At 40.0% G+C, this 25251-nt stretch overlaps 1 protein-coding gene and 1 pseudogene across 1 annotated transcript; both read right to left on the bottom strand.

The window, feature by feature from the left end:
• Nucleotides 1-4854: 4854 nt before the first annotated feature.
• Nucleotides 4855-6267, bottom strand: LOC115564859 (serine/threonine-protein phosphatase 2A 56 kDa regulatory subunit epsilon isoform pseudogene; annotated as a pseudogene).
• Nucleotides 6268-18905: 12638 nt separating this feature from the next.
• On the bottom strand, nucleotides 18906-23320 carry btd (buttonhead). Its single transcript, XM_089264071.1, has 2 exons — nucleotides 21239-23320; nucleotides 18906-21105 (listed from the first exon to the last, which is right to left on the bottom strand). The coding sequence occupies exons 1-2, from the start codon at nucleotides 21886-21888 to the stop codon at nucleotides 19653-19655; spliced, it is 2103 nt and encodes a 700-aa protein (XP_089120197.1). The 5' UTR covers nucleotides 21889-23320; the 3' UTR covers nucleotides 18906-19652.
• Between the last annotated feature and the right edge of the window lie 1931 nt (nucleotides 23321-25251).

Genomic DNA, 25251 nt, shown 5'->3' with positions numbered 1-25251 from the left:
TTTAAAGACTTTGTTCATGATTCGCTGGAAAAACACTAAGAGCCAAATTAAAATTAAGCTAATCAATGCAACAATAAACAGCAACAATTGCGAACAAAAAAGAAATAAAGAAAACAACACACATAAATTGGCAAACCAAAATCAAAGAGGAAGGCAACATCGATGCCACTTATTTCTAAGAAATAAAAACCATTTGGGCGTGTCTCCTCCGCCTTAACCGCCCAGCGCGCCCCGGCGCAATCCGAAACCGACACTGGGTTAGCCCAGCGGAGTTCGCTTTGATAGGCTTGCGAAGCAACCCACTGACGGTCCTGGTCCCAGTGCCAGACTCAGTCAAAGTCGCGGTCCCTGCTCCAGTGTCGGCCTCAGCCTCAGCCTCAGTCCCAGGCTCAATCAGGCTCAGTGGCCTTTTCGCACTCATGCGCTCGACTCTAAATAAAACACCCACTTTTCTAACATTGTTTGCCTCAACACATTTTGCCACAAATCCATGGCAAGAATGCAGCCAAGTGAATCGAGATATAAGAACTGGGAACTTATAAAAAAGCGCAACCCTTTTGTATTCGCTTCATGTCTGCTCACTCAATGCCACACATAGAAAGGGTAAAAAGGTGGTGGAGCCAGTCAGTCAGACAGACAACTCCCTTTTTGGTCCACGCGCTTTCATTTCATACCAAATGTGAGGAGTCGAGTGGCCAAAACGCAAGCGAGTATAAAGAAGTGAAAGCCTACACACTGTATTAATGTTGAGATTCGGGACTAGCCTAAAGCTCCATTTGTGGATACGCCAGACCGATATGGCATTTGTCCGGTGAATCGATACATCGTCTTCGAATGAGAAGTATTTCGTTTGCAAACAGATTGGCACTCATTAGCCAGTGTTGGTAAAGGCCACGAAGAACGAAATTCACTTTGACCACAATCTAGAATAAAAAATAAATAATAAAAACTCCAAGAATATAAATCATAAAAAATATCTGAATTTTTTTTTTTTTTTATAATTGCTATAACAGTTATGTATGCTAAGTTGAACCGTTCGCTGGCACGCAATAAAAGACCAGGAGCCCGTCGTGATGATAGCTTTAAGGGCGATTGATTAGTATCCAAGGAGACAGACAGGCAATAGTCGAGACGGACGGACTATGGAGGCTGATCGCAAATATGTGAATAGAGATTATTTAAGAAAGGCTACTAGGACTAGTACTAGAATTAAGCAATCTAATTTTAATAGTTCACACCGTAGTAATACATACACAAAGCAAAACGATGCCTCGGTATTCACAATTTAATAGGCAAACTCTTAGCTAATAAAGGTGCTCTTTCGATTGATTCGAATTGCTGTGTATTGCTCTATATAATATATATTAAAAGTTGGCTGAAAAATGGGTGTCAACATATGATGAAACAAACATTCATTTTGCGGTGTGGCGGCAAACGGCCGTTAAAAACCAGAAAGCTGAAACGAGACACGAGAAACCAGAAACGAGAAGCCAGAACAGAACTTCAAAGGCTTGCCAAAAGCTGAATCCACCAACGGAGGGCGACGACTGCCAGCGCTGTTTGGGTGCCATGCCACTACCACTGTCTCATTTGCTCGGCCGGCAGTCAATTGTGCTGCACGAAAGGGTTCAAATTGTTGGTCGACGTCGTCAACCTCATTTGAATGAATGGCGACGACGAGCAGCGGCCAAAGGAGCATGGGGAGCGACGACGAGGACGAGGATAACATCAGCATAGACGCCACTGACTGATTTTGCGATTTGTATGAGTATTCGCGTTGCCGTCACTTCCTTTAACCAACCCACACACAGAGATAGAGAGAGAGAGGCAGAGGGGACGTGCGTGTGTTGTATAAGCAGAGGCATCCTTCTAATGCTAATACGAAAACGCAGGCAATTGGAAAATTTATTCAATTGTTGGCAATTCAACTAAATCCCTCATTGGCTTTATGTGCGCTTCATTTAAATATGTATATATCTACATATACTTGGAAGTAAATTTTAGTACAGCTACTCTGCTCAACAGTTTATTGCCTGAATGTCTCTCTGTGTGTGTGTGTGTGTGTGTGTGTGTGTGCCAGCCAGTAGTCCTTCAACCACCCATTTCATTAGTATCGCATACCCCAATATTATCAACACCATCATCATCAACATCATCGCATCATCACTGTCAACCATTTTAGTGGAAATAATTTGAAAATTTGAATTACTTTGTGTTTTTTGGCTTGATTAAAGGCATATTGCCATAGTCAGCCAACCAGTGAGTCGAGCGCTTGTCGGATGGGGTCTTGTTGGTCTTTTTCCACTCATCCGCCCTATTTAAGGTCGATTTATTCTCTATCAAGCTGACCATAATGTAGTCTAATTAATGAGTAACTGACTGGGCCAAGTTCACTTTCCTTATGCCAATTCAGGGTTGTATCTTTATGTATCCTTGTAGACTTTTGGAGCTATCTTTGGGAATCATGTGAGTTGTATTAAGAAATCATTAAAAATTGGTAAAAGGGGCAGATAGATATAATGGCAGCACATGCTTGGGCGATATACTATGCTCAGTAACGGAATCTGTACAGGAATCAGAAGGGATCAGAATAGCTAGTTTGAATCTGTTTAAAAAACCCTTTCCAAATGGCAATTACAGCGATCAGGCAGAATCAGATGCAAATTATGCATCTAGTTGATCAAGTTGAATCGACCTAACCTTGTTCTTACATTCAAGCCATCTGTCCGCATATTCGTCAGTCCATCCGCCTCTTAAGATTCTATACAGCTTGGATTTTAAATAATTTTTAAAACATATTTATACCCTGAACCCATTGAAAATGGGAAATCAGGGTATAATGTTTTTGTGTAAAAGTATGTAACAGGCAGAAGGAATCATCGCAGACCCCACAAAGTATATATATTCTTGATCAGCACGATGAGCTGAGTCGATATAGCCCTGTCCGTCTGTCCGTCCGTCCGTCCGTCCGTCCGTCCGTCCGTATGAACGCCGAGATCTCAGAAGATATAAAAGCTAGAGAGCTGAAATTTTGTGTGCATACTCGTGTATACCATACGCAGTACGAGTTTGCTTTATTTTTTCGATAACTCATCCGATAACTTTTTTATCGAGAATAATCGAAAAATTGATTTTGTTTTTTGAGCCTCATCGGAGTACTATTAGATGTAGAGACTTCAGATTTACTGTGTATATATATATGATGAATACAAACATTTTGTAATCAACAGATTTTTGATACCACGCCCCCTTCGCCCCAAATTCGTAAAAAACGTATTTCAAGTACTAGAGACTTGTGCTTTGGAATGTACACACCATTTGACCATATACGTACGCCCTGAAAGTTTCATTAAGATCGTATGTTTACAAAAGAAGTTATTCACCAAGTAAATTCTCATACAATTGTCCACACTGCAGCGCAGCCCAAGCGCAGTCGCTGCTTACTGCGCAGTTAGCAGAGCGCGGGCGCTTGAGGGTGGATGCATGTATGTGTATGTGCATAAAAGAAGTGCAGAATGATAAGAATATCAGCTTGGAGGGTTCAGGGTATCTCCTAGTCGAGCAGTCTCGACTAGAGTCTTCTTACTTGTTTTATATTATATTTTAGATATTGACTCCAACTTTCCTCTCATTCTCTAAATTTAGATTTAATTGTTCGTTTAGCCAATATATGAAAAAGTATTACTTACTAAATTATCTGATACTCGGAACATGTAATACAAATAATATTCTGCAAGTTTCATTGAAATCCGTTTAATAATGCAGAATTTCTTTAAGAAAAGTTTTGGACAATTGGTAAAGCCAAGTTGCATGCAGAGCCAGGCGTACTCTATATAAATATGTCATATGTATGAATGATATAAAAACACACTTAATATTCGCTTTGTATATTCTGAGCCCATTGAAAAATGTATGTAACATAAAATACAGGACTCCCATCTGACAGGCCTAAAAGCTTGCAAATATTCGACGTACCCATGCGATTTTAATGAAAAATAAGAAACCCATACACACACATACATACACACAATTTTGTTGATGCAGACGATAATAATCGCATTCATTGGCTCAAGTAGATTTGTTGGCATCACTTATTGAGTGTGCCTCTCTCAAACAGCCGCCTTGAGAGAGTACGGCTTATTGTGCCCCTCTCTGTCAAAAGATATAGGGCTTCCAGATGGATCCTTCGAATATGATCGGGGCGATGAGCTGAGTCAATTTAGTCCTGTCCGTCCGTTCGTATTTCCGTAGCGTATTTCAAATACCAGACATTTGGGCTTTATTGTGATGTTCTGAAATTCGTATCAGGATGATCAATTTATGAGAACAGCTGTAAGTGTATATCTGTCTGTTTGTGCGTGGGAGTGTTTGAGAGTGTGTTAGAGTATGTGAGCGTGTGTGAGTGTGTGTGAGTGTGTCAAGAACCACAAATTCATCGGAAGACGTTTACCAAAGAACGTTTATTATTATTATTGTTCCTTTTTTTTTTTTTTTTTTGCTTTTGTGTTTTTTTGTCAACGTACATAAATTGCAGTATCTTAAAATATAGAGACTTATAAAAATGATTAGTGCTTCCATTACAATATAGGAGGTAGTTCACATTTGGATTTAGATTGGAAATTACACAAAATACTTAAAAGACGAACATCGATACAGAGTCTGCGAGGTAGCTAAAGTAAATTTGTACCCCTGAGTATGTGTGTTATGTCTGTGTCTGTGCTGAGCTCATTGCGAGCTATACGCTGATGGGTCGAAGAATATTTTTGTTTTCATCAGATATATCAATAAATTTAGTATTTTACTCGAATGGGGCTATCTGGGCTCCTTTCCGTTCCTGTGAATCCATTTTGTAGTTTATTCCGATTTTGTGGTGCCCTCGCTTGATGACTTTGTTGATGGCAGACTTTCGGTATCTAGTTTACGACGTTTTGCCACTATCTCAGTGACTTTTTCCCAAGCCCACTCGCGCACGCGCTGGCGCTGCTTGAGTCTCTCCTTTTCGACAGAACAGTTGTCCAACAGTTCGTTAAACAAGTCAGGATTCATCTCCACTAACAGCTGCAGTGTGGCATTGCCGCGCTTCCGAATTGCCTGATTCCAGTGCCCCTTCGAGATGCTAATTAATGCCGGGCAGACGATCGGCTTAACTACAGCAGAGTTTGGCTTAAAAAGCGATATCATGTGTTTGTTGCTCAAAATATTGAGGGCGTGGTCAGCCACCTCTGTGTGGGGACTGCTCACGCACGTGGCCAGTTGGGCTAACAGTGGCTTTTGTATGGCAAGGAACTGCTCAGGCGCAATTCCATTGGCGTAACTATCGATTTCGCCCAGAAACAGTATCTCCTTCTGAGTAGAAGTCTTGGGCCAGAACTTGATGAGGCCATGCACAATGATTTCAATGTATTTGCTATCCTTTGCCAAATAGTGAATGAGGCTTTGTTCCAGCTGGCTGTGGAAGGTTGACAGGCTCTTCACCTTGTGCAGCGGCATCAGAATCCTCTCCAAGCACTCTTCATATTCGGCCTTCGAGGCTGCAGTAAAACCGCTTTCGAAAATGGTGGTTTGGACCCACAGCAACTCAGCGATGCCGTTAAAGTCTTCCACAATGTAGATAAACTGATAGAATATGTTGTAAATCTGGTTTCGTATGTAGGTACGAAGGCCATAGATTTTACTGTAAATGCGCAAAATGATCCACTTGAGAAAGCCACGCTCCCGAGGATCGGACGAATTGAGTAGCATCAACAGTTGCAAAACAAACTTTCGATCAATGGTGCCCTTGGCAACGCTAGGCTTGAACTCTCGGGAGTCCAGGATACCGAGAAAGACGTTGTAGACCACCTCCAGATGGACCCAGGCTGCGTCCAGCAGTTGTTCATCCACATCTGGATTGAGTGGTGTAGGTGTGTTGGGCGGAAAGGTGCGAATGATGTTGCATGCAACCATTTTAACAATTTCTACATAGATTAAATCCGTTAGCATTTCTTGCCCCTCATCTACGCACTTCAGTACTTCATTAAGTGTTTTCAACTTGATTTCCTTGCCCATCAGATTCGATGATGCATCCTTAAAGTCGAACAAAGTGCAGCACAACCGAAGCTTCTCTAGGAATTCCTCTTGCTTCCGCTCGGCACAGGACTGCTCTGCCTTCAATAGGGCCAATTTTTCTTTAACAATATGGTTCCTACCCACATTGCCCATGTTGGTTAGCTTGATCGACTGCTTCCCAAAAGGGTTTATTTTCTCCAACAGTGCGCCCAGAAACATTTTTCTCGTGTGCTTCAAAATGATTGCAGTTGAATTTGCGCCTTTTGCCTTTTGAATTTTTTCTTCAGCCTGAGCCGATTTGACGTTCGCACTTGCTGCAGAGCTCTCGAAATTTCCGATTGAGCTGTGACTGTGGTATTTGCCAAATGCAAACAGTTGCCGAAAATGTGGAAAAGCTAAAGAACTTTTAATGTTTCACTGAATGCCAGACAGCAGTGGTAGTCATCCACAAATGTATAAATGGATCAAATTGGTTTAGTTAACGGAAATACTTATTTTTACGAATTTTCAAAGGTTTTCAATTGCCACAGAAATTTTAATGAACCGTATAGAAACCAGCCTACTGACAGCTTCGCTCAACTTGATGGAAAGCTTCTAGCCGGGTTGGCATGGTATGAGTGTTGTAAAACAATTTACTAAATCTGTAATGTTCAGGGTAGTCATATCCGTCCGTCTGTCTGCCCGTCCGCCTGCATATAATAAATTATACATGAATTTGTGAAAATAATTAAATTTTTGTTTTCTTTCATATAAAAATAACCTTTTATTTAATTTTTTTCTATTTTTACATTTAGTTTTGTTTAACTAGAAATACCTTGAAAAATACCTGACCATATGCACAAGAAATTGTGGTTGACCGAATCCCCTGATCATATCTTGAATTTATATTCCAGCTCTGTCAGCTGTGTGTCCTGTAGATACTTATCCCAGTTTGTTTAGGCCAAACAGAGCCGATAATTCTTGACCTCCAGCTGTATATTATTTTAGGATATTCGCGTACAGTTGCTGTCGAACAGGTATTTTATGATTATGGAGCAAGTTAATCGAACATTAATTAAGATGTTTAATAAAGAAACCAAATTTAATATCTATCGATCTCATAGTTTGCATCAGTTTGGAAAAGGCCAACATTTTACCGCTTATTAATTATTAGCGAAAAAAGCTCGCATTATTAATTTTTCATTTCTTCATTATCCTTCAAGTCGATGGTCAATTCGATTTGTCTGCCGTACGTGGCAGCTAAATGTGGGGATCGAGTTGGCAGTCCCAAAAGCTGTAAGTGCTGTATATCTATCGAGCATTGTTCACAATGAGCATGACGAATTACTTACAGCAAATCTCAGCCTTTTCCAGCTATGCTATGCTGCACTTGGATCTTACGGATGACAAGAAATGCAAACCCATTCGAAAGTCCGTTAGTTTAAAGGGGTTACTGCTTACTATCGTGGGCTTCGGGAGGGTAGGAGGTGGGTGGATAGTGTTGGTGTTGGTTGCGCGCAGGGATCTTATAGACCCATATGAATATTTTCATACATACAGTGGCTCACACCTTATTTCGTGCAGCAGCATAGTAAAACTTTGAAATCGGATTCCCGCTAACTAAAGAAAGCTAAAAAAACAGCCCTTTTGCATGTTTTAGAAAATTTGTGGGCAAAATTGGGCGTGGCCATTCGGAAATGGTCAACATTCAATAAAATTGACCTCAAAACGGCCCTGTTGGAGGATTGGCCAAAAATCTCCAGCAGAATCACCCGAAAATGAGTAAACTCGATGGAATCACGATTCAAAGAGGTGATTAAACAAAGATGAGTTAAAAAATTATCCTAATTTAAGAATTTTTTGACAATAAAGTCATTGAAAGTGAAGTGCACGAAATAAGCTGTGACATGGAAAAGGGCTGTTTTTTTTAGTTTTCTTTAGTTTTAATTCTTATTAATTATAATAGAAAAATAACTGAAAGCGTTATTACATAATGAATAACCAATAAATAAGACCTCATTTAAATTTTTTGGATATCTCTACTGGTTTAGCGGGAATACGGTTTCAAAGTTTTACTATGCTGCTACACGAAATTAGGTGTGAGCCACTGTACATAAAATATTAGACTCGCTCTTTTGGGAACGTATTTATAATTTTGATAATCATTGATTAAAACTAACATAATTGAAATACCCTTGCTATACTGTAAGCCAAAAGTATTCACCCTGTTTTTTATATAAAGGACCACGTATTAGTGCAAGTAATTCAAGCGAATTGCTGTGATAATACGCACTGAAATATGATACCTCATCACTGTGCGCAGTGAGTGTCCCTTTACACATATAATTTGAATGGTTGTATACAAATCTAGAGATTGAGAAAATTGAATGCAATTTTATATAATTAATCGATGTTTGGGAGAGACAAAACTCATATGGAATTACTTTTCCACTACTGCGTCTCACACGTGGCAAAGGTGCCTTGGCCTTGGACTCTGCACTGCGATCAACTGCTATGTAGATCCACCTCCTTTAGAGTTTTGATGAGTTTCCAGCTGTTTTGCTTTGTTGCGCTGATATCGATCTCGCTTAAGTGATCGCGTCGTAATACAATTGGAAACAGGGGTGAAGTTGCATTTGAGAAAGTCATTTCCTTTGCGCCTGACCCGGTCGAGTCTTGAAACTGGCTTAAGAATGAGTTCGAGGCTATGCATATCACTTAACGAAATCTATGACATGATTAGTTTCTTATGCTATGGCACGTGTTGGCCTTTAAATAAATGAGTAAGAACTAGGAAAGAGCATCGAAGATCATCGCATGTTAGTGTCTCTATGAAGTCAGAGATATGATATATGTATGCATATTCGAAAGCAGGATACTTAAGAACGGCGAACAGCTGAGTTGATCATTCACTATTTTTTAATACAACTAAAGCTCGTCCAACCAGGAAGTCATTACAAGATTGTTCAAACCACGTTCCTCAAGTGGAAGTTACAGCAGAAGAGCTTCTGAAACGTAAAGATGAAACATACAAAGACGATATTCAAATTTGCAAATCTACTTTGCACTCATTTTTATATAATATTATAGATGTAACAAATGACAAAGTATATTTTTGCAGCTGCTCTGGCAGCTATCCATCCACGCATCATACAATTGCAGCACATATGTCAATCGATTTCAATCACGGCTACAATTACGATTGAGCAGTCATGTGAATGAGTGCATATGAAATGCTCCTGCACAAGGCATTCGAGACATGCATCTCTTGGCGGATACACCGCTTTCCGGCAGGTGTGGCAGCGGTGTTCGATTCGTCGTGAAATTCGAGAGCTGCCCAGACGCTAATCAATGCGATTGGAGATTGCCAGCGATAGCGGGATCACAGGGAGTGTATCCGCTCATCGCTCAGTCGCACGCTGAGTTGGCTAATAGAAGCGGAGCAAAGTGTCTCCTTGACACAATTGTCGCGCGATACAATGTGTTCACTTGAGTGCTACTGCCCCTCCCCCTGGCATCGCAGGATATGTCAGGGATATCCGCTGCGCAAAACGTATCGAGTATTGGCGCGTATGAGCGTGTTTAATTTTTCCGCTACCCACAATGATAAATGCCTTTCGGCCGTCAGCTTCGCTTGGTGGTGCTGCAGGAAGCCCAAGCTTGACACATAAAACGTCCTGTTCCTTGCATGAGGGTCCTGCGCATTGTCCGTTGAGAAAATGCCAAAACGACTTGACGACGTTCATATGCTCTTGAAAGTGGGGTCAGCATTGGAATCGCGCTGTCCGTGTTGATAATAATAATGCGTGAGCTTACTCAATCCTCGAGCTAGCAGAATTCGTAACTTGACTTTCTGTTCCAGTTCAGAGAACCTAAAATAAGTCGAAATTAACAAAAATACGATTTCAAGGATTTTACAAGCCAATTCTCTATGACATACTAGTGCAATGGTATTTTAGTCGAATATGGCCTATGTAAGTGCGCCTTACTCAATCACATCCGATATTCGAGATGTTCTGTAATTTTCGGATGGAGTTTTAGTTCTTTGCCTGTGCCGCTCATGAGGGCGCTGACATTTTTTATGCATTTTTTATGTATATCGAGTAGATGAATTTATTGTAACGATGTACGACAAGTTCATAAAAAATGCAAACGCGCTTCTTCAAATAAAACGTTTGTATTCAGCCCCGGTCAGCCCCCTCCCCCTGAATAGCTGCCCATTGAGCACCCTCTCGATTGGCAGTGATTTATGCCATGCAGCGAGCACTTCTTTTTGTTGCCATTGTTGTTCTTGTTTGTGGTTGTTGTTGTTGTTGTTGTTGCTGCTGTTATGTTTGCATATTGGCGCCAAGTTCTGGTCATTGCTGGTTATCGCGCACGCCGCTGACCGGGCGGCATCCATTTCCGTTTCCGCTACCTTTTTTCCTCCACAGTTTTTTGCCGTTCTCGTTGTTGTTGTAGTTGTTGTTGTTGTCTGGTTGTTGTGCATATAAAAAAGTTTATGCAAATTTTTGCTGCGAGGCGAGGCCATTTTTTCAATGAATTGACGATTGTTTTGTATGTCAACATACAAGTAGTTTGTTTTTATTCGAGTGCTGAAGTGTTGTGTTCGAGTGCCTGGTAACAAGAGGCAAAAGCAAACATGAAACCTAAAAAAAAAAAAAAAACACAAAACAAAATGAACGAACCACATTTTTTACGGCCGTGCCGAGTGCGAAGTTTGAGCCTGAAGTGAAAGCCTGAGAAGCCAAGAACTATTCAACTTTCAAAGTTAATTAATAAAATAGCTTAAAATGAAGATGACAATTCTTATTACCTATTGATGAGAAAGTGTGAGATTATATACTATCGAATATATCGATTGGGAACATCAGAGTGGTGCCAGATCGACACAATATACATATGAACCTTTTTTATATTTGTGTGCACACACATACATTGATGACTAAAATCGCATAAATCGAACAATTTTGCCTGCTAAATACATACATACATAATTTCAGCAAAGCTAACCATGTAAGGTAGAACTTTTAGGCTAGAAGTTCTAGCACACACACATAAACACACACAGGCACTCAAAGAACTTCGCAAACCTTATGCAACGGAAGTGCTTCTTCTTCTACTAAAACTCGAAACTAAAACTAAATAAATGTAGATATATACATACATAGAGATATATACAATAATAATTTTACCCTCTTTTCAAAGGTTTTTTAAACTAATATCTATGATTGGATAATTTAATTATCAGTAATGCAGGAATGGAATGAGCTATCTAACAACTGAAGATCTCATACTGCAGTGTGTTATACAGGCAGATTTACTTAAACTACAGACTTACAAAATGTTAGACGGTCAAACATAAACGCCTCTACACTAACGTCTTTGCACTTCCTAATCAGGAATATAGACACTTTGTGGGATCTGTCACGCCTCCCTCTGCCCATTACACACATTCTCAGCAAGACCATTCAATGGACTCTAAGGTATTATGCATATATCAATATTTGAAGTTGAAGTTATGTAGCTAACAAATCTCCGCTCTTTAAGCCGCTCTTTCAGGAAAACTAGAAACCTCGCTATGGTCTGCGAAAACTAGAAACCTCGCTATGGTCTGCGAAGTGTATAAAACTAAGACGGCGCAGCCCACACTATTGACACCTATGGCCCATTACCATCTCGCACACACTTTGTATTCGTAAGTGTTTTGGCCATAAATTTAACCATATACTACTTCAATGTTGCTGTCGTGGCCGTGGCTCAACTTTTGTTACATGCATAAATCAAAATGTTGATTTATAATAATTGCAAAAAAACACATACACACACACAGGCGGAGTGAGAACCGAGTCACAGAATGCTTTGAATTGTCGGCCACATGTCAACCGAGTCGCAAGAAATACAACAGCAAAAATAAAACATTTGGACTCGGGTGCGAAAGGTCTTGCAGCTATGGCAAGTGTATAGGAGTACTGCGATCCTGAAAGCCATTCGCGTAATTATCGGTGCACACGTCAGGGCCAGACTTATTTTAGACTATGGAGGCAACAACAATCAAACAAACGAATCACAACTAAGCAAAACAAAGAGCCAAATGAATTTGTGGCGCCAAAGGGGAACAAATAAATACAGGATAAGAATACGTGAAAAGCAGGCGCAACAAATCGATTTACGACTACAGAAAAAACAATGCATAATAGAAAGAGAGGGAAGAGAAGAGAGAGGAAGGGAGGGATTGAAAAGAAACCATGTTTGCCTGGTTCCAGGAAACATCAATGACTTAACTAAATATAGATGATCCAAGCGTAAAATCCTTGCTACAACTATTGGAACATACTTTCAAACAAGTTCTCGTTGTATCGAATTGAATAGGTAATACTTCTGATATAATAGAAATGATATTATTTAAAGAGCGCGAGACTTGAAATTTGGAATATATATATACGATTTGACACCCTAGGCTCATAAAGATATAGTTTATATATCTAAGCCGATTGTAAAGCTGTAGCTTGACATTGAAAGACTTTTCTGAACTAATTAACCTCTTTTAACTGTTTTTCTCAATGGTCTTAAAGCTTAGTACACGCCCTCACAAAAGCGAGAGTGTATATTGTGTCATCGTCCTTTCCATTAAATATTGAAGGTGGACATTTGAAATGTGGAATGTATGAAGTGCTCGAGGTATTTTGGATACATCAATTGCAATTACAGTCAAGTCTATCAGAGCTTCGCACATATGTACATATATGTATATAGATCTACCATTGTTAAAGTGTCATATCAGAGATACTACATTCTCGTAGACTAATAGCTAGAATCATATTATGCTATCAAGACACTAATTACCGACTGTATTTACCAATTATTTCTTAACTCAATGGATTGATATATGTATTTAGAAAATATTGGTTTTTGTAGTAACATATACATGTGTGACCAAATATATGATCTAGAACGTTGAATCGGTTTCAAAGTTATTTAAAATTATTTTAAAATGATCTCTCTTCCATGGGCTGACTTTCTAAGTGCTATATTTAAGAAGTTTACGCTATATGAAATATAAGCTTCAACTGAAAAAAAAGAACTTTTTAAAGCAATTTTATTCTTAATTAATTACTTAGCGAAGATAATCAAAAAATCGCATAATGGTTGATTGAATCTTAAAAAAAAGCATACATTTACATGTATGTACATATGTACACATGTATATATATCATATGTATATTTAAAAGATAATAAATATTTTCAATCGAAATCAATTGGAACTTATGGCTATGAGTCATTGGCTCTTTCGTGACGCTCAGGTATTATACCTGATCTATTGTATCTATTGAGGAAAACCACAAGCATGACAGCGCTAAATCAAATGGTATTTACCAATTTTGTAGCACAGTATAAGCGTTAGCTTTGGACATTTAGCTCTGTTGGCGACGAACAGAAGGCTGGGACATGGGCGTAGCCTATTAATAATGCAAATCGACAAGTTTCGGGGGTAAGCAAATGCGCTAAGCGCAAAACAATTCAATCAAATTTAGTGCAACAAAGAGTGGAGTTCAAGATCTCCGTGCGTAGACCCGTGCTACGAATATACACATACGCGCACTTAACTCGCGTAACGAAGCGAAATACATAGCTGGCTGAAAGGTGCCAAGTCATTGTGGGGCCATTAGCGGCGCATAGCTGCGGCTCGTCCTTTTTGGTCCTGTGCCCCGCATTGTGTGCCGTCAGCATGAAGAAGCGGAAAAATTTATTGACTGCACATATGTCACAGTTTCTTGAGCCGTTGGCCGGGCCCGTCGAACAATGTAATTCCATAATAGCCAGCGGCACAAAATGTATTTGAATTTGTATGCCACAGATGTCAACAATGCAGCATTTACTTACTGTCTGCCCGATTGAGATGTTGTTATTGTTGTTGCTGGTCAATTGGCCACTTAGGCAGCCGGATCGCCCCCTCCCCGACGCGCAGACATCCTTCCAATTGAAGTGTGACTGTTACGCTTAAATGTGCAAGGCATTGATTGAGTCACGTACTCGAGACGGGAATAACCGCTAAGCGAAGGTGGATTGATTGAGGTGCCGAGAAATCCACTTTCCCATACACACTAAATAGGCCCGAGCTAGATATTATATAAAGCCATCGAGCGGTCCTCTTGTAAGAAAGAGACGGTGCATGTTCTTGATGTCATTTGTTGGTTAAACAATAAAATTTATATTATTATATTGTGTATTGAGAAAGAGTACAAATTTAACAAGAGATCAAATAGTCTAACTTTACTTAGATATCTTTGCCTCATATGTGGATCATGGCCTGTGTCTAGCCTCAAGTATACGGAAAGTCTATAAGTTACTTCACAAATAACTAATATACTCTTTAAACTTAATAAACGAGCCCACAACTGCGAATTACATGGCCAACTCTTATGGGTACATTAATATTAATGTGAAAGTGCCGAGCCCTAAGTCTTTGGCAAAGCGTTTGCCCAAGCGAGAGTTGATATTCGACATAGGAAGGTCGGAATGTAAACCTTAAGCACACTGAGCAATATGCTGCAACCATTTTTTTTTTTTTTTTTTTAATGAACAAATAACCAAACAACGTCAACAGCAAAAGAGCCAAAAGAGCACCCAACAACAACAACAACAACAAACAACAACAGCACCAGAAACAAAGCGTACAAAAAAATAAATAATTACCGATGACCATGTCATACACGCCCACCTTAAAAAACCTCCAACTAGGAACAAGCAAGCGTGCTCTAATCCAGACGGCCCGATCCGCCAATACCCTGTAAAGAGTCATAGAGTCAGAAAAATGCTCCCTTGTATGATATAAGAATAAAAGAATATGACAAGAGAATAATAAAATATGAATGTGGGAATGGATACATATATGATAGGAACATAAAGGTACAGAAACTAAAGAATAGAATAGACGAATGTATGAATATAAAAATGGAAATAATGGAAGAATGTAAGATTATATTCTTATATTCCTATACGCATAAATATGATGTGGATATTCCTATATATATATATATATATATATATTTTATATTATATATATATATATATATATTTTTTTTTTTTTTTTTTTTTTTTTATTTGCAATCTGTCTTGTACAAAACAATAAGCAAATCTTTAAACTATAACTATAAATAACAGGATGGTTTAATATTTATTATTTTATTTTATTTTACGATTCATGACATCCCAGCATCAGAGTATTTTTAAAGGGTATTCGGTTAGAAGTGATCTGTGGCCTAAGCAGCGATAACCCGAACTAAGTGTGCAGAGTCCTGATGCTGCAGGTTGAAGTGGTTTAGGATCGTCCGCAAGGATCACGGCCTCTGGACGATGCTCTCTGTAACTTCAAACCCGATTCTGTGGAAAAGGGCGGTACGGTTTTGTGAAAGATGAAACACAAAGAACGGCCGGGCAACTGTCAAGTGGTTGTATAACATTTATATTATTTATAATTTTGATTAAAATTAGAGCGATCGCACAGTGTCCCTCAAGTGCACTTGAGCAAACGTGTCACGGTCAGCCGATGCAGCTCGTTCGAATCACTCGTGCACTGGCCCAAGGAGCAGTTGAGTTTAGCTAGGCCCATGCAGCAACTATATGCATATTGAGCGGCTCCCGTTTGCTAAGTACGTGTGACACGGTCTTCAAGGGCACCTTGACAGCCTCTAAATGTGTCAATTGTAAGTGTGGGGTGTCAGCTAGCGCCAAATTCTGAGAAGGTTTTCTCGAGTCGTATGCGAGTGGCACTTGATGCGCAGCCCGAAAAGAAAGTATGATAGATTGCCCTTAAATATGAATATTACTAGCTAGCTACTAGGGTATATTAGTGTTACAGATGTGCTCTTTATGCCACGCCTGCATGACTAAAACAAGTAAGAAGACTCTAGTCGAGACTGCTCGACTAGGAGATACCCTGAACCCTCCAAGCTGATATTCTTATCATTCTGCACTTCTTTTATGCACGCACACATACATTTACATGCATCCTCCCTCACGCGCCCGCGCTCTGCTAACTGCGCAGTAAGCAGCGACTGCGCTTGGGCTGCGCTGCAGTGTGGACAACAGTATGAGAATTTACTTGGTGAATAACTTCGTTTGTAAACATACGATCTTAATGAAATTTTCAGGGCGTAATTATATGGTCAAAATGTGTGTACATTCCAAAGCACAAGTCTCTAGTACTTGAAATACGTTTTTTACAAATTGGGGGCGAAGGGGGCGTGGTATCCAAAGTCTGTTGATTACAAAATGTTTGTATTCTACATATATATATACACAGTAAATCTGAAGTCTCTACATCTAATAGTACTCCGATGAGGCTCAAAAAACAAAATCAATTTTTCGATTATTCTCGATAAAAAAGTTATCGGATGAGTTATCGAAAAAATAAAGCAAACTCGTACTGCGTATGGTATACACGAGTATGCACACAAAATTTCAGCTCTCTAGCTTTTATATCTTCTGAGATCTCGGCGTTCATACGGACGGACGGACGGACGGACGGACGGACGGACGGACGGACGGACGGACGGACGGACGGACGGACAGACGGACAGGGCTATATCGACTCAGCTCATCGTGCTGATCAAGAATATATATACTTTGTGGGGTCTGCGATGATTCCTTCTGCCTGTTACATACTTTTACACAAAAACATTATACCCTGATTTCCCATTTTCAATGGGTTCAGGGTATAATTACCCAAAGAAGATAGCAAGAATTGTACTTGATTTAGTATTGTTACAGTCAGTAGAATCGTTCTGCTCAGTTGAGGAATCAGAAGGCAAAGCTCAGCAGGATGAAGTATGCGATGAAGGATCTGGATTTGATAGGACATGACTGTTTATACACTGAATCAAAATGGGGACGTTGGGATATGGGAGAATATTTGTTTCGTGAATAAATCCATATAGCTATGCGCGTCTATCAGTATATGAAAGCGTCGATCTCAGCATTTATAAGAGCTGGAGTCTTGAAATTTTTTATAGAACCCTATATAATCCGCACACGTCTATTCATTCAAAAATAGAGATCTATAAATAAAGTTAGAGTAGATGATTATTTAGATAAACATTCATGTATGCAAAAATCAATCCAAGTTTTAGTATTATCTATGATATGTATAAATTTATATAACACATTTATAAAACTTGGTTTCCTCCCCATTTTTGTTTTAGTGCTTCAATATTATCATATTGTATATATTTAAACATTTCTTTGCCAGTTGTAAAGATTTCAGCTCTGACTTTCTGTTTTGTTGGGTTTTGTTGAGTTTAGTTAATGGCTCAACAAATTTCAATTTGGTAAATGATTAATTATGGGGCTGACAGGCGTGGCAGCTCGTTTACCGCTTATTCACACTGTCTGTATGAATTTTTTTTCGTATAAGCTATCTTACACGAAGCACTAATTCAACATATGCATAAACATGATTTAGTCATTCACAATGTGGGTCTTACCTGGTTTTAACTCTTTTACACTTTCTAACTCTTTGTTATCTAATTTAGGCTTTATATACATAATAGAGATATATATTATTATCAATTTATTTATACAAAATTATAGTTTTCTGTTAGGAAAATCAAAATATTTTTCAAATTTTCCTCAAGATTCCCTAGGCAAAATTTATGAGATATGGTGAAATATGTGAGACTTCTTCTAACCCTTTGGCTTAAGCTGTGAGAAGTCAAAGTACTGTCCATAAAAAAACGCACATAAATTTTAAGCCGCAATGATTTTTTGAATATGTGTTTTGAGGTAATTTCAAATAGACAAAAATCTCTGCTTAGTCAGTAGATATACTAAACATATATTCGCACTTTCTCTTAGACGTGTTCATAGCCACTAAAAAACCAAACACACACACTTGCATACAGACTTTTTGCACTGCGTTTTAGCCACGTTTACGGCAAATTCACTTAATGAATAACTTTCATTATTTATAGCCCGATCGTAAAGCCTTTGAAAAGCCATTCAGTTACACAAGAAATTCATTTTTCAATGTTTTTCAATTGTGTAAATTGTCCGAGTACCTAAAGACCACAGAAATAGTAGTCGGAGAAAAGGGTTAACTCATTCTGTGTGTGATTTACGAGTATAGATATTTCAAATTTCAAATCCATCAACATGTGCCTAAGAAGTTCAAGTAGAGCACTGTGCATATGTGAGCTGCTAGCTTTAAATAGAAGATTTTTATAGATGATTCTATGATAATATAGGACTACACACCCACTCGAACCGTTCACAAATCAAATATTTAAGTTTGAGTTCAGACAATCAAGACAATGATATTGCTAATCTTGGCAATTCTAATCTATAAAGTGAAATTAACTAAATATATAAATATATATTCGTTATCTGTAATATCATCCTTGTACATATTCGAACATACCATTTCGGAACTACTGAAGCTGAGGACTTGAAATTTAAAACATATTCTCGTACAAAAGGGCTCAAATTCTCACCCATTAAAGCGTGACATATATAGTAGCCCGGTATAATTTCCATGAATTAGAATTTAAAAAAAAAAAAATAAATAAATAAACTAAATTTACCATCGCATACGAATTCCAGTTAGCCCCAGAAATGCTTTCTCGTTTCTTCAACATAGTTGGATCGTTAAATATAATTCTAACTATAATCTTAGATAAATAGATTTGATTAACGCCAATCAAAATTAGTATCCGAATGTAAGCTAAGAAATGTCTAGCTATTCTTTCGTTTCATTTCTATATAGACCAAATTAAATGAATCTTGAAGCCACTAAGATATCCTTTTGGGATTCATTCCTTTCCCACCTATATACATAAAACCTATGTCCCAATACAAAAAAAAAGAAAAAACAATTCAACTTTCAAACAAATTTTTTTTATTACGGTATTCCGTTTTGTATCTTTTATATATATATATGTATGTATATATACATATATATTTAAATATATACGGGCTTTTCTTTATCTTAAAGACAATTAACAAATAATTCAAATATAGTTTTTGACGTTTTGGATTAAGGTTGATTATTTACATACATGCAAAAAAAAATCACTTAGCCTAGGCAAAAAAAAATGTTTCTTAGGTGTATTATTGAATTGAATGCTTTATGCACACCCACGCAGACGCGTATGTATGTTTGCGTGTACGTTTGTATGTATGTTTCTGTATATGTATATATACATAAATATATTAGTTTTTATGGGCTTAACAACAACAATTTAGGTCACTAGCGAGACAAAAACTTAGGGATATATCGTCGAGGTTCGTACACTTCGGGATTGATTAGAATGAGTTCTTAGGGTGACCATACACAATATTTATTCCTATGTATATATGTATGTGTCTATTAATTAGGTCTGCATATATGCAGAATTATGGCTGTTTTTAATACTTCGCACTATTAAAAAAAAAAAAAAAAAAAAAAAAAATCGAAAATATGTATATATATATATATATATATATATATGTATATACATATAGATATATATATGTGTGTATGTATATATATTCTAAAATATTAGTTCGATTTTAATTTTTGACAATTGAACCAACACAACAACAAGGATTTAGTTAAGGTACCCGGCCGCAACGATCTCCTCTTCCGTCTAGGCGGTTGCATGCGGATGATAGGCGGCGGTCCACGCATTGTGATAATGATGATGATGATGGTTGTGGGCGTGCGCGTGGGCGTGAGCGTGGGCATGAGCATGGGCGACATGATGATGCGCATAGCCGTAGCCGGAGCCGCTGGCAAACTCGGCCGGATAGTTGCCGACGTAATCGGACTTCATGGGCCCCACAAGTCCGGAATATCCGCCGTTCAGATTATTGCAACTGCTGCTGCTACTATCGCTGGCACCGCTCGCCAAACCGGACATGGTCAGGCCGTATTCTGAGGCCAGCTGCGACTCGCTCTGCATGGCCAGCGCCGCATAGTGCTGCGTATGGCTGTGGCTGTGGCTGTGGCTGTGGCTGCCGCTGCCGCTGCTGCTGCTGCTGCTGCTGTTGCTGTTGTTGGTGTTGTTGTTGGTGTTGCTGGTGCTGCTGCTGTTGCTGCTGCTGGATAGAGTTGGTGCACTACCCGATGTGGGTCTGGCGTTCGCTGAGGTAGTTTGGTTATGTTCCATGGCACGATTATTGCTATTGCTGTTGTTGCTGGCGCTGGCGCTGGTGCTGGTGCTGGTGCTGGCCGTGCACCAGGGCTCGTAGCTGCTGGCGCCGCTGCTGCTATTGGGATCACTCTGCTGGAATAGGGGCGGTAGAGGGGGTGGCAGACTGCTGGCTGCAACGGCTGCCGCTGCTGCTGCTGTCGCGTAGGGTGCGTAGCCCAGGCTGTCCGGCTGCTCCTGCTTGAATTGCATGCTGCTGCTGCTGTTGCTGCTGCTGCTGCCGCCGAGCATTGGCGCCGTGACGGCAGCCGCGGTGCTTTTCAGCGCCTTTTTGCTGCCGTTGAGCGCCTTCTCGGACTTCTCCTGCTTGATGGCCGCCGCCGCCGCGTGCTCCTTGGCCTCGGCTGTCAGGGCCTTTTTCGTTTTCTTGTCCTTGAAGTGGGTCTTCTTGTGCTTGCTGAGGTGATCGCTGCGCGAGAACTTCTTGGAGCAGATGGGGCAGGCGTAGGGCCGGTAGTTGGTGTGGGTGCGTCCGTGGCGCTGCAGCTCGTCGGAGCGCGAGAAGCGCTTGCCGCACGTCAGGCAGAGGAACGGACGCTCCCCCGTGTGCCAGCGCAGATGGGTCTTCAGGTGTGAGGCCTTGCCGTAGAGCCGCTCACAGCCGGGAATATGGCAGATGTGCTGCTTGCGGCCGCGCTCATCCGGCCCGACGATGGGCGGCAAGCCGCTCATCTCGTTGGTGCAGTTGGGGCAGGTGCAGCGCACGGAGCGACGCTGAAGCTGTGTCTGGAAGGCGATGTCGTCGAAGTTGAAGCTCGGATAGCTCTGCGAGGACCACGGCTGGTAGAGGCGCTCCTGGTGCGAGAACCACGCGGCCGACGCCGATGCTGCAACGCCAACTGATGCCACGTTTCCGTACGTTGCATATTGAGCATACGGAAATTGAGTTCTACGGCAAAAAGAGAAAAACAAAACGGAGGCAACAAATTAGAGCGTGTTAAACGTGGCCCAAAGAGGAGAGTGCAAAAGGGAATGATAGGTGTATCGATGAATCAGGTGGGTGGATGGATGGATGAACCTACCTTGTTGGCAGCGCTGTGTAGGCAGCCGTATTCCAGCTGTAGGCGCTAGCCACAGCCGCGGCGCCCAGGTCGGCGGCAGCGGCTGCGGCTACAGCTGCTGCGGCGGCAGAGGAGGAGCCCCCGGCGGCTGCGGCTGGCGGACTAGTGGATATCGAGGCAAAGGACTGCGCAGGCGATGGGAAAATGCTGGGAGACACCGATGCAGAGGAAGCGGCCGATTGTGACAAACTGGAGTTGGGCGATGCACTGCCCGTGGATGATGCCTGCGGCGGATATTGCATTTCCAGCTTCATTGGCGGCACCGCCTGATGCGATGATGCGGTCGATGCAGAAACTGTCGGCGATGCATTTCCCTGCTTGCCGTAAAATGCTAACGGAGAGGAAGCAGTCGAGTCGCAGTTGGAGGCGGAGGTGGACGTCGAGGCGGACAGCAATGTGGCGCTAATGAAATCATGACTTGGTTGCTGTTGCTCCTGCTGTTGCTGTTGCTGCTGTTGATGTTGCTGTTGATGTTGCTGCTGCTGCTGCTGCTGGTGCTGTTGTTGTTGTATTTGCAGTTGCTGCTGCTGTTGGAGCTGCTGCTGCTGATGCATGGCTGTTGGCTGGGGCAGCGCATAGGGATTCAAATAATTGCAGGTGGCGTCAATCATGTTGGCAATTTTAATGGCTGCTGTCGTTATTGGTGCGGCTGATTTAGCTGACTGCTGACGTATTTTGCTTTGCTTTTCCTTTCTTTTGTTTTCCTTTTGCTGTTGTTTTTAGCAATTTTCGCACATTGCCGTTTATTGATTTTGTTTGCGGTTTTGATTATTGTTATTAGACTGCCCTCGTTTTGCTTCTGATGCTGCCGCGGCTGTTGCTACTGTTGTTGCTGTTGCTGCTGTTGTTATAATTATGGCACGCTTTTCACTTGTATTGTTTTATAGGGTGCACAAACGCAATACGTGTATGCGTTCAAATAATTATAGCCTTAATGCGTCGATCGCCAACTCTGCATTAATTTGTTTGCTGTTTGTGTTCTTGTCTGTGTAGCTTACGCAGCTACTGCTGCTGCTGTTGCTGCTGTTGCTGCTGTTGCGGCTGCTGCTGTTGCTGTTGCTGTTGCTGTTACTGCTAATACTGCTGGTGCTATTGCTACTGCTTGTTGCTGTTGTTGTTTTCTCTTTAATAATTGCACAGTGCGCTGACATCGAAGTCGCCGCTATAGTCAATAATAATTTGCGTTCAGAGGCAACCCACAAGTAACCGGGCACAACAAATTCGAATTTGGCTTCGTTATATTTCTCGTACACTCACTCACTTCTCAAAATTGGTGAAACTGTTGTTGTTGCTGCTGTTGCTATTGCTGCAGCGTTCGTATTTTTGGTTGATAGGCGAGAAACGCGAGCGCGGGCTTCGTATGCTTGTTTTGGTCAGTTCGGTCTCAGTCGCAGCGCTCGAGATACAACCACCGGTAATTATCGTTGTCGACTGAATTCAAAACGCAGCGAGAGAGTCTAACAACGTACAAAACGAATCAGTGATGACGGCAGCAGGCAGCGACGGCGACGCCGGCAGCGAATCGTGCTGTGCTCTTTTAGCAGCAGCAACATGCGCCTTCAGCATGCTTGGTGGTTGTTTCCTCCGCGCTTGCCCGCTGTATGCATCGACAAAACGTTCGTTCGGCTCTTTGTCTCGCTCGCTCTCACGCGCGCTCATTAGCTCGCTCCCATTCGTGCGCATACTCTTCTCCAGTGTGTGCGCGTATGTGCATGTGTGTATGTGTATGCGTGTGTGCGCGCGCACATTTGTATGTGTTCATGTGCAATGCAATGCGTTGTTATTCTTGTTGTTGTTGTTAGCTTTACCAGCGCCCGTATAGGCGTTTTGTTTTAATTTCTATGTGTGGGTTTGTGTGTCAAAGCAATTGGGCGAGCCTTACTCATAAGTATTTTTGCTTGAAACGCGCATATGGCTGCGGCTACGGCTACGGCTACGGCTTTACCCTGATTCTTAGGCATGATGCTACATATCAGTATGTAGGTAAAGGGAACATATCAATGCTCCTACATTCTTAAAGTTTGTTGATTATATTTTGCATTTTTATTTTGTATGTTTGTATGTACATATGTACATACATATGTATGTTTGTATGTATGTCTAAGCCATCGATGAACTTGAGAAACATACATACGTATGTATGTATGTACATACTATGTACACCAAATGTTTATAAAGTACTCAAATTGTTCTTGTATTATATCAATTAAAGTCACCTAACTAATTTGTATTCAAATTTCGAAATTACTATTTCAATTTTAACCATCTAAAATTCATAATTTTAGCAATTACAACACAATTAATCTCGTTCATGCTACATAGAATTAAAAAAAAAAAGGCTTTTAGGCACAAATCTTTAATAAAAATAAATAATAAACACATGTATTCATACATACACAAGTCGTCGTGTAAAAGCCCAGGGGAAAAGTCTCAATGCGGCGCGCATAATTCAAATATCAATACAATAACAATAAAAACTAATAAATTTGTGGTCGCGGCCCAATGAAATAACTGTATTTAAAGGGGCGTTGCCCAAACACCACCACGGAGCACCACAGCGACAAGAACAACGACGACGAAGTCGGCTGAGCTGCTTTCGCGCTCTTGCTCTAACTGCCCTTAACACACGCTCGTCTGCTATGTGTGTATGCGTGCGTGTGTATGTGCGTATGCGTGTGCATTGGCTTCTTTGAAGTCGCAGCAGGCTGCCCTGTGTATGTATGTATGTATTTGTGTGAGCGAGCAACTACGAACTGTGCCAGCAAAAATTATTATTTTGATTAATATATGTACATACATACATATATTTATATACATTTTTTTTCTTGAAAATAGATCAACTCATTTGCTGCGAAGATAATAAACAATTAAATAGTTTTTTGCATAAAAGTTGTGGAGATCTGGCACTACTTACTTACGTTGCTAATCGATATACATAATCGATTAAATTATATAATCACAGATTTTTCCATCAATAGATAGTTAGAATTGTCATCTTTACTTTTTAAGCATTTTGCATTGTCAGGCAAGTCGTAATTAATTAATACTAAATATTATAAAGTGAATCAAGATAATTGGAGATATAAGTAGGTAATAATTTGATATGGCAAATTCGTTTTCTAGACGATCCAAAGATAATTCAAAGATGGCAAAAAGACGAGCTTTTGAACAGCAAACTTATATTTACATATGTATATATGTATGTATATATGTGTGCAAGTATAGCTAATACATCCTTTTTTATTTATCTCCCTCGCAAACTTTAAATTATTATTCGTACGCCATGCTGTTGATGTGATTTATCTATTGCTGCCGTCTTACGCGATGTTCCAAACGAAGCATATATGAGATTTGATATTTCATCTGATCCATAATTGCTGCACTTCGGTTACCATACAAAATTGCTTTAAAGTCATATAATTTCTTGTGAGTACTTATGCATTGTGTTTTCTACAAAGCTATAATTCTATTTGCTTAAATAAGCTTGATCAAATATTGACAAGAAGTGTATACTATAATTTATATAAGCCATTCTTCTATTTTTACAGAAAATATTGCGGGAAAATCAATTCAAAACATCGAAAATTTCTTTGAAAAACTATATATAAAGAATTTTACTCATGAATACTGGAGTGTAATGTTAGTGTGGGCTGAAAAGGTAAGTTAATTTACAAATTTGTTATTTAATGTACATTTATATACTATATTTATTTTCATTTTAATTAACATATAAATGCTATTTAAAATTTTACTACGTTTTCCTTTATAACATGAAGATATGTTTTAAATTTGAAATATAAACTAGTAGTAGTCATAGTTAAATCTCTATCGTTGACAATATCTTAATGGTATAACAATACCTTCAAATCATTCATATTCAATCTTGTGATATATGTATGTACATACATATGTATACATAACATAATTACACTATTTAAAATTTTACTACGTTTTCCTTTATAACATGAAGATAT

The sequence above is a fragment of the Drosophila navojoa genome, chromosome X (genome assembly GCF_054131105.1).
Source record: "Drosophila navojoa isolate 15081-1374.11 chromosome X, UAZ_NAV_1.0, whole genome shotgun sequence".
Classification (NCBI taxonomy): Eukaryota; Metazoa; Arthropoda; class Insecta; order Diptera; family Drosophilidae; genus Drosophila; species Drosophila navojoa.
Note: the sequence above shows the minus strand (reverse complement) of the source record. Positions and strands in the feature narration are given on the sequence as shown.

What these genes read in the sequence shown, in the direction of transcription:
- btd (XM_089264071.1), bottom strand. Translation starts at nt 21,888, where the DNA reads ATGATTGACGCCACCTGCAATTATTTGAATCCCTATGCGCTGCCCCAG. An exon ending in TACACAGCGCTGCCAACAAG is followed by an intron (nt 21,106 to 21,238) that starts GTAGGTTCATCC and finishes TTTTTGCCGTAG; the next exon opens with AACTCAATTTCCGTATGCTC.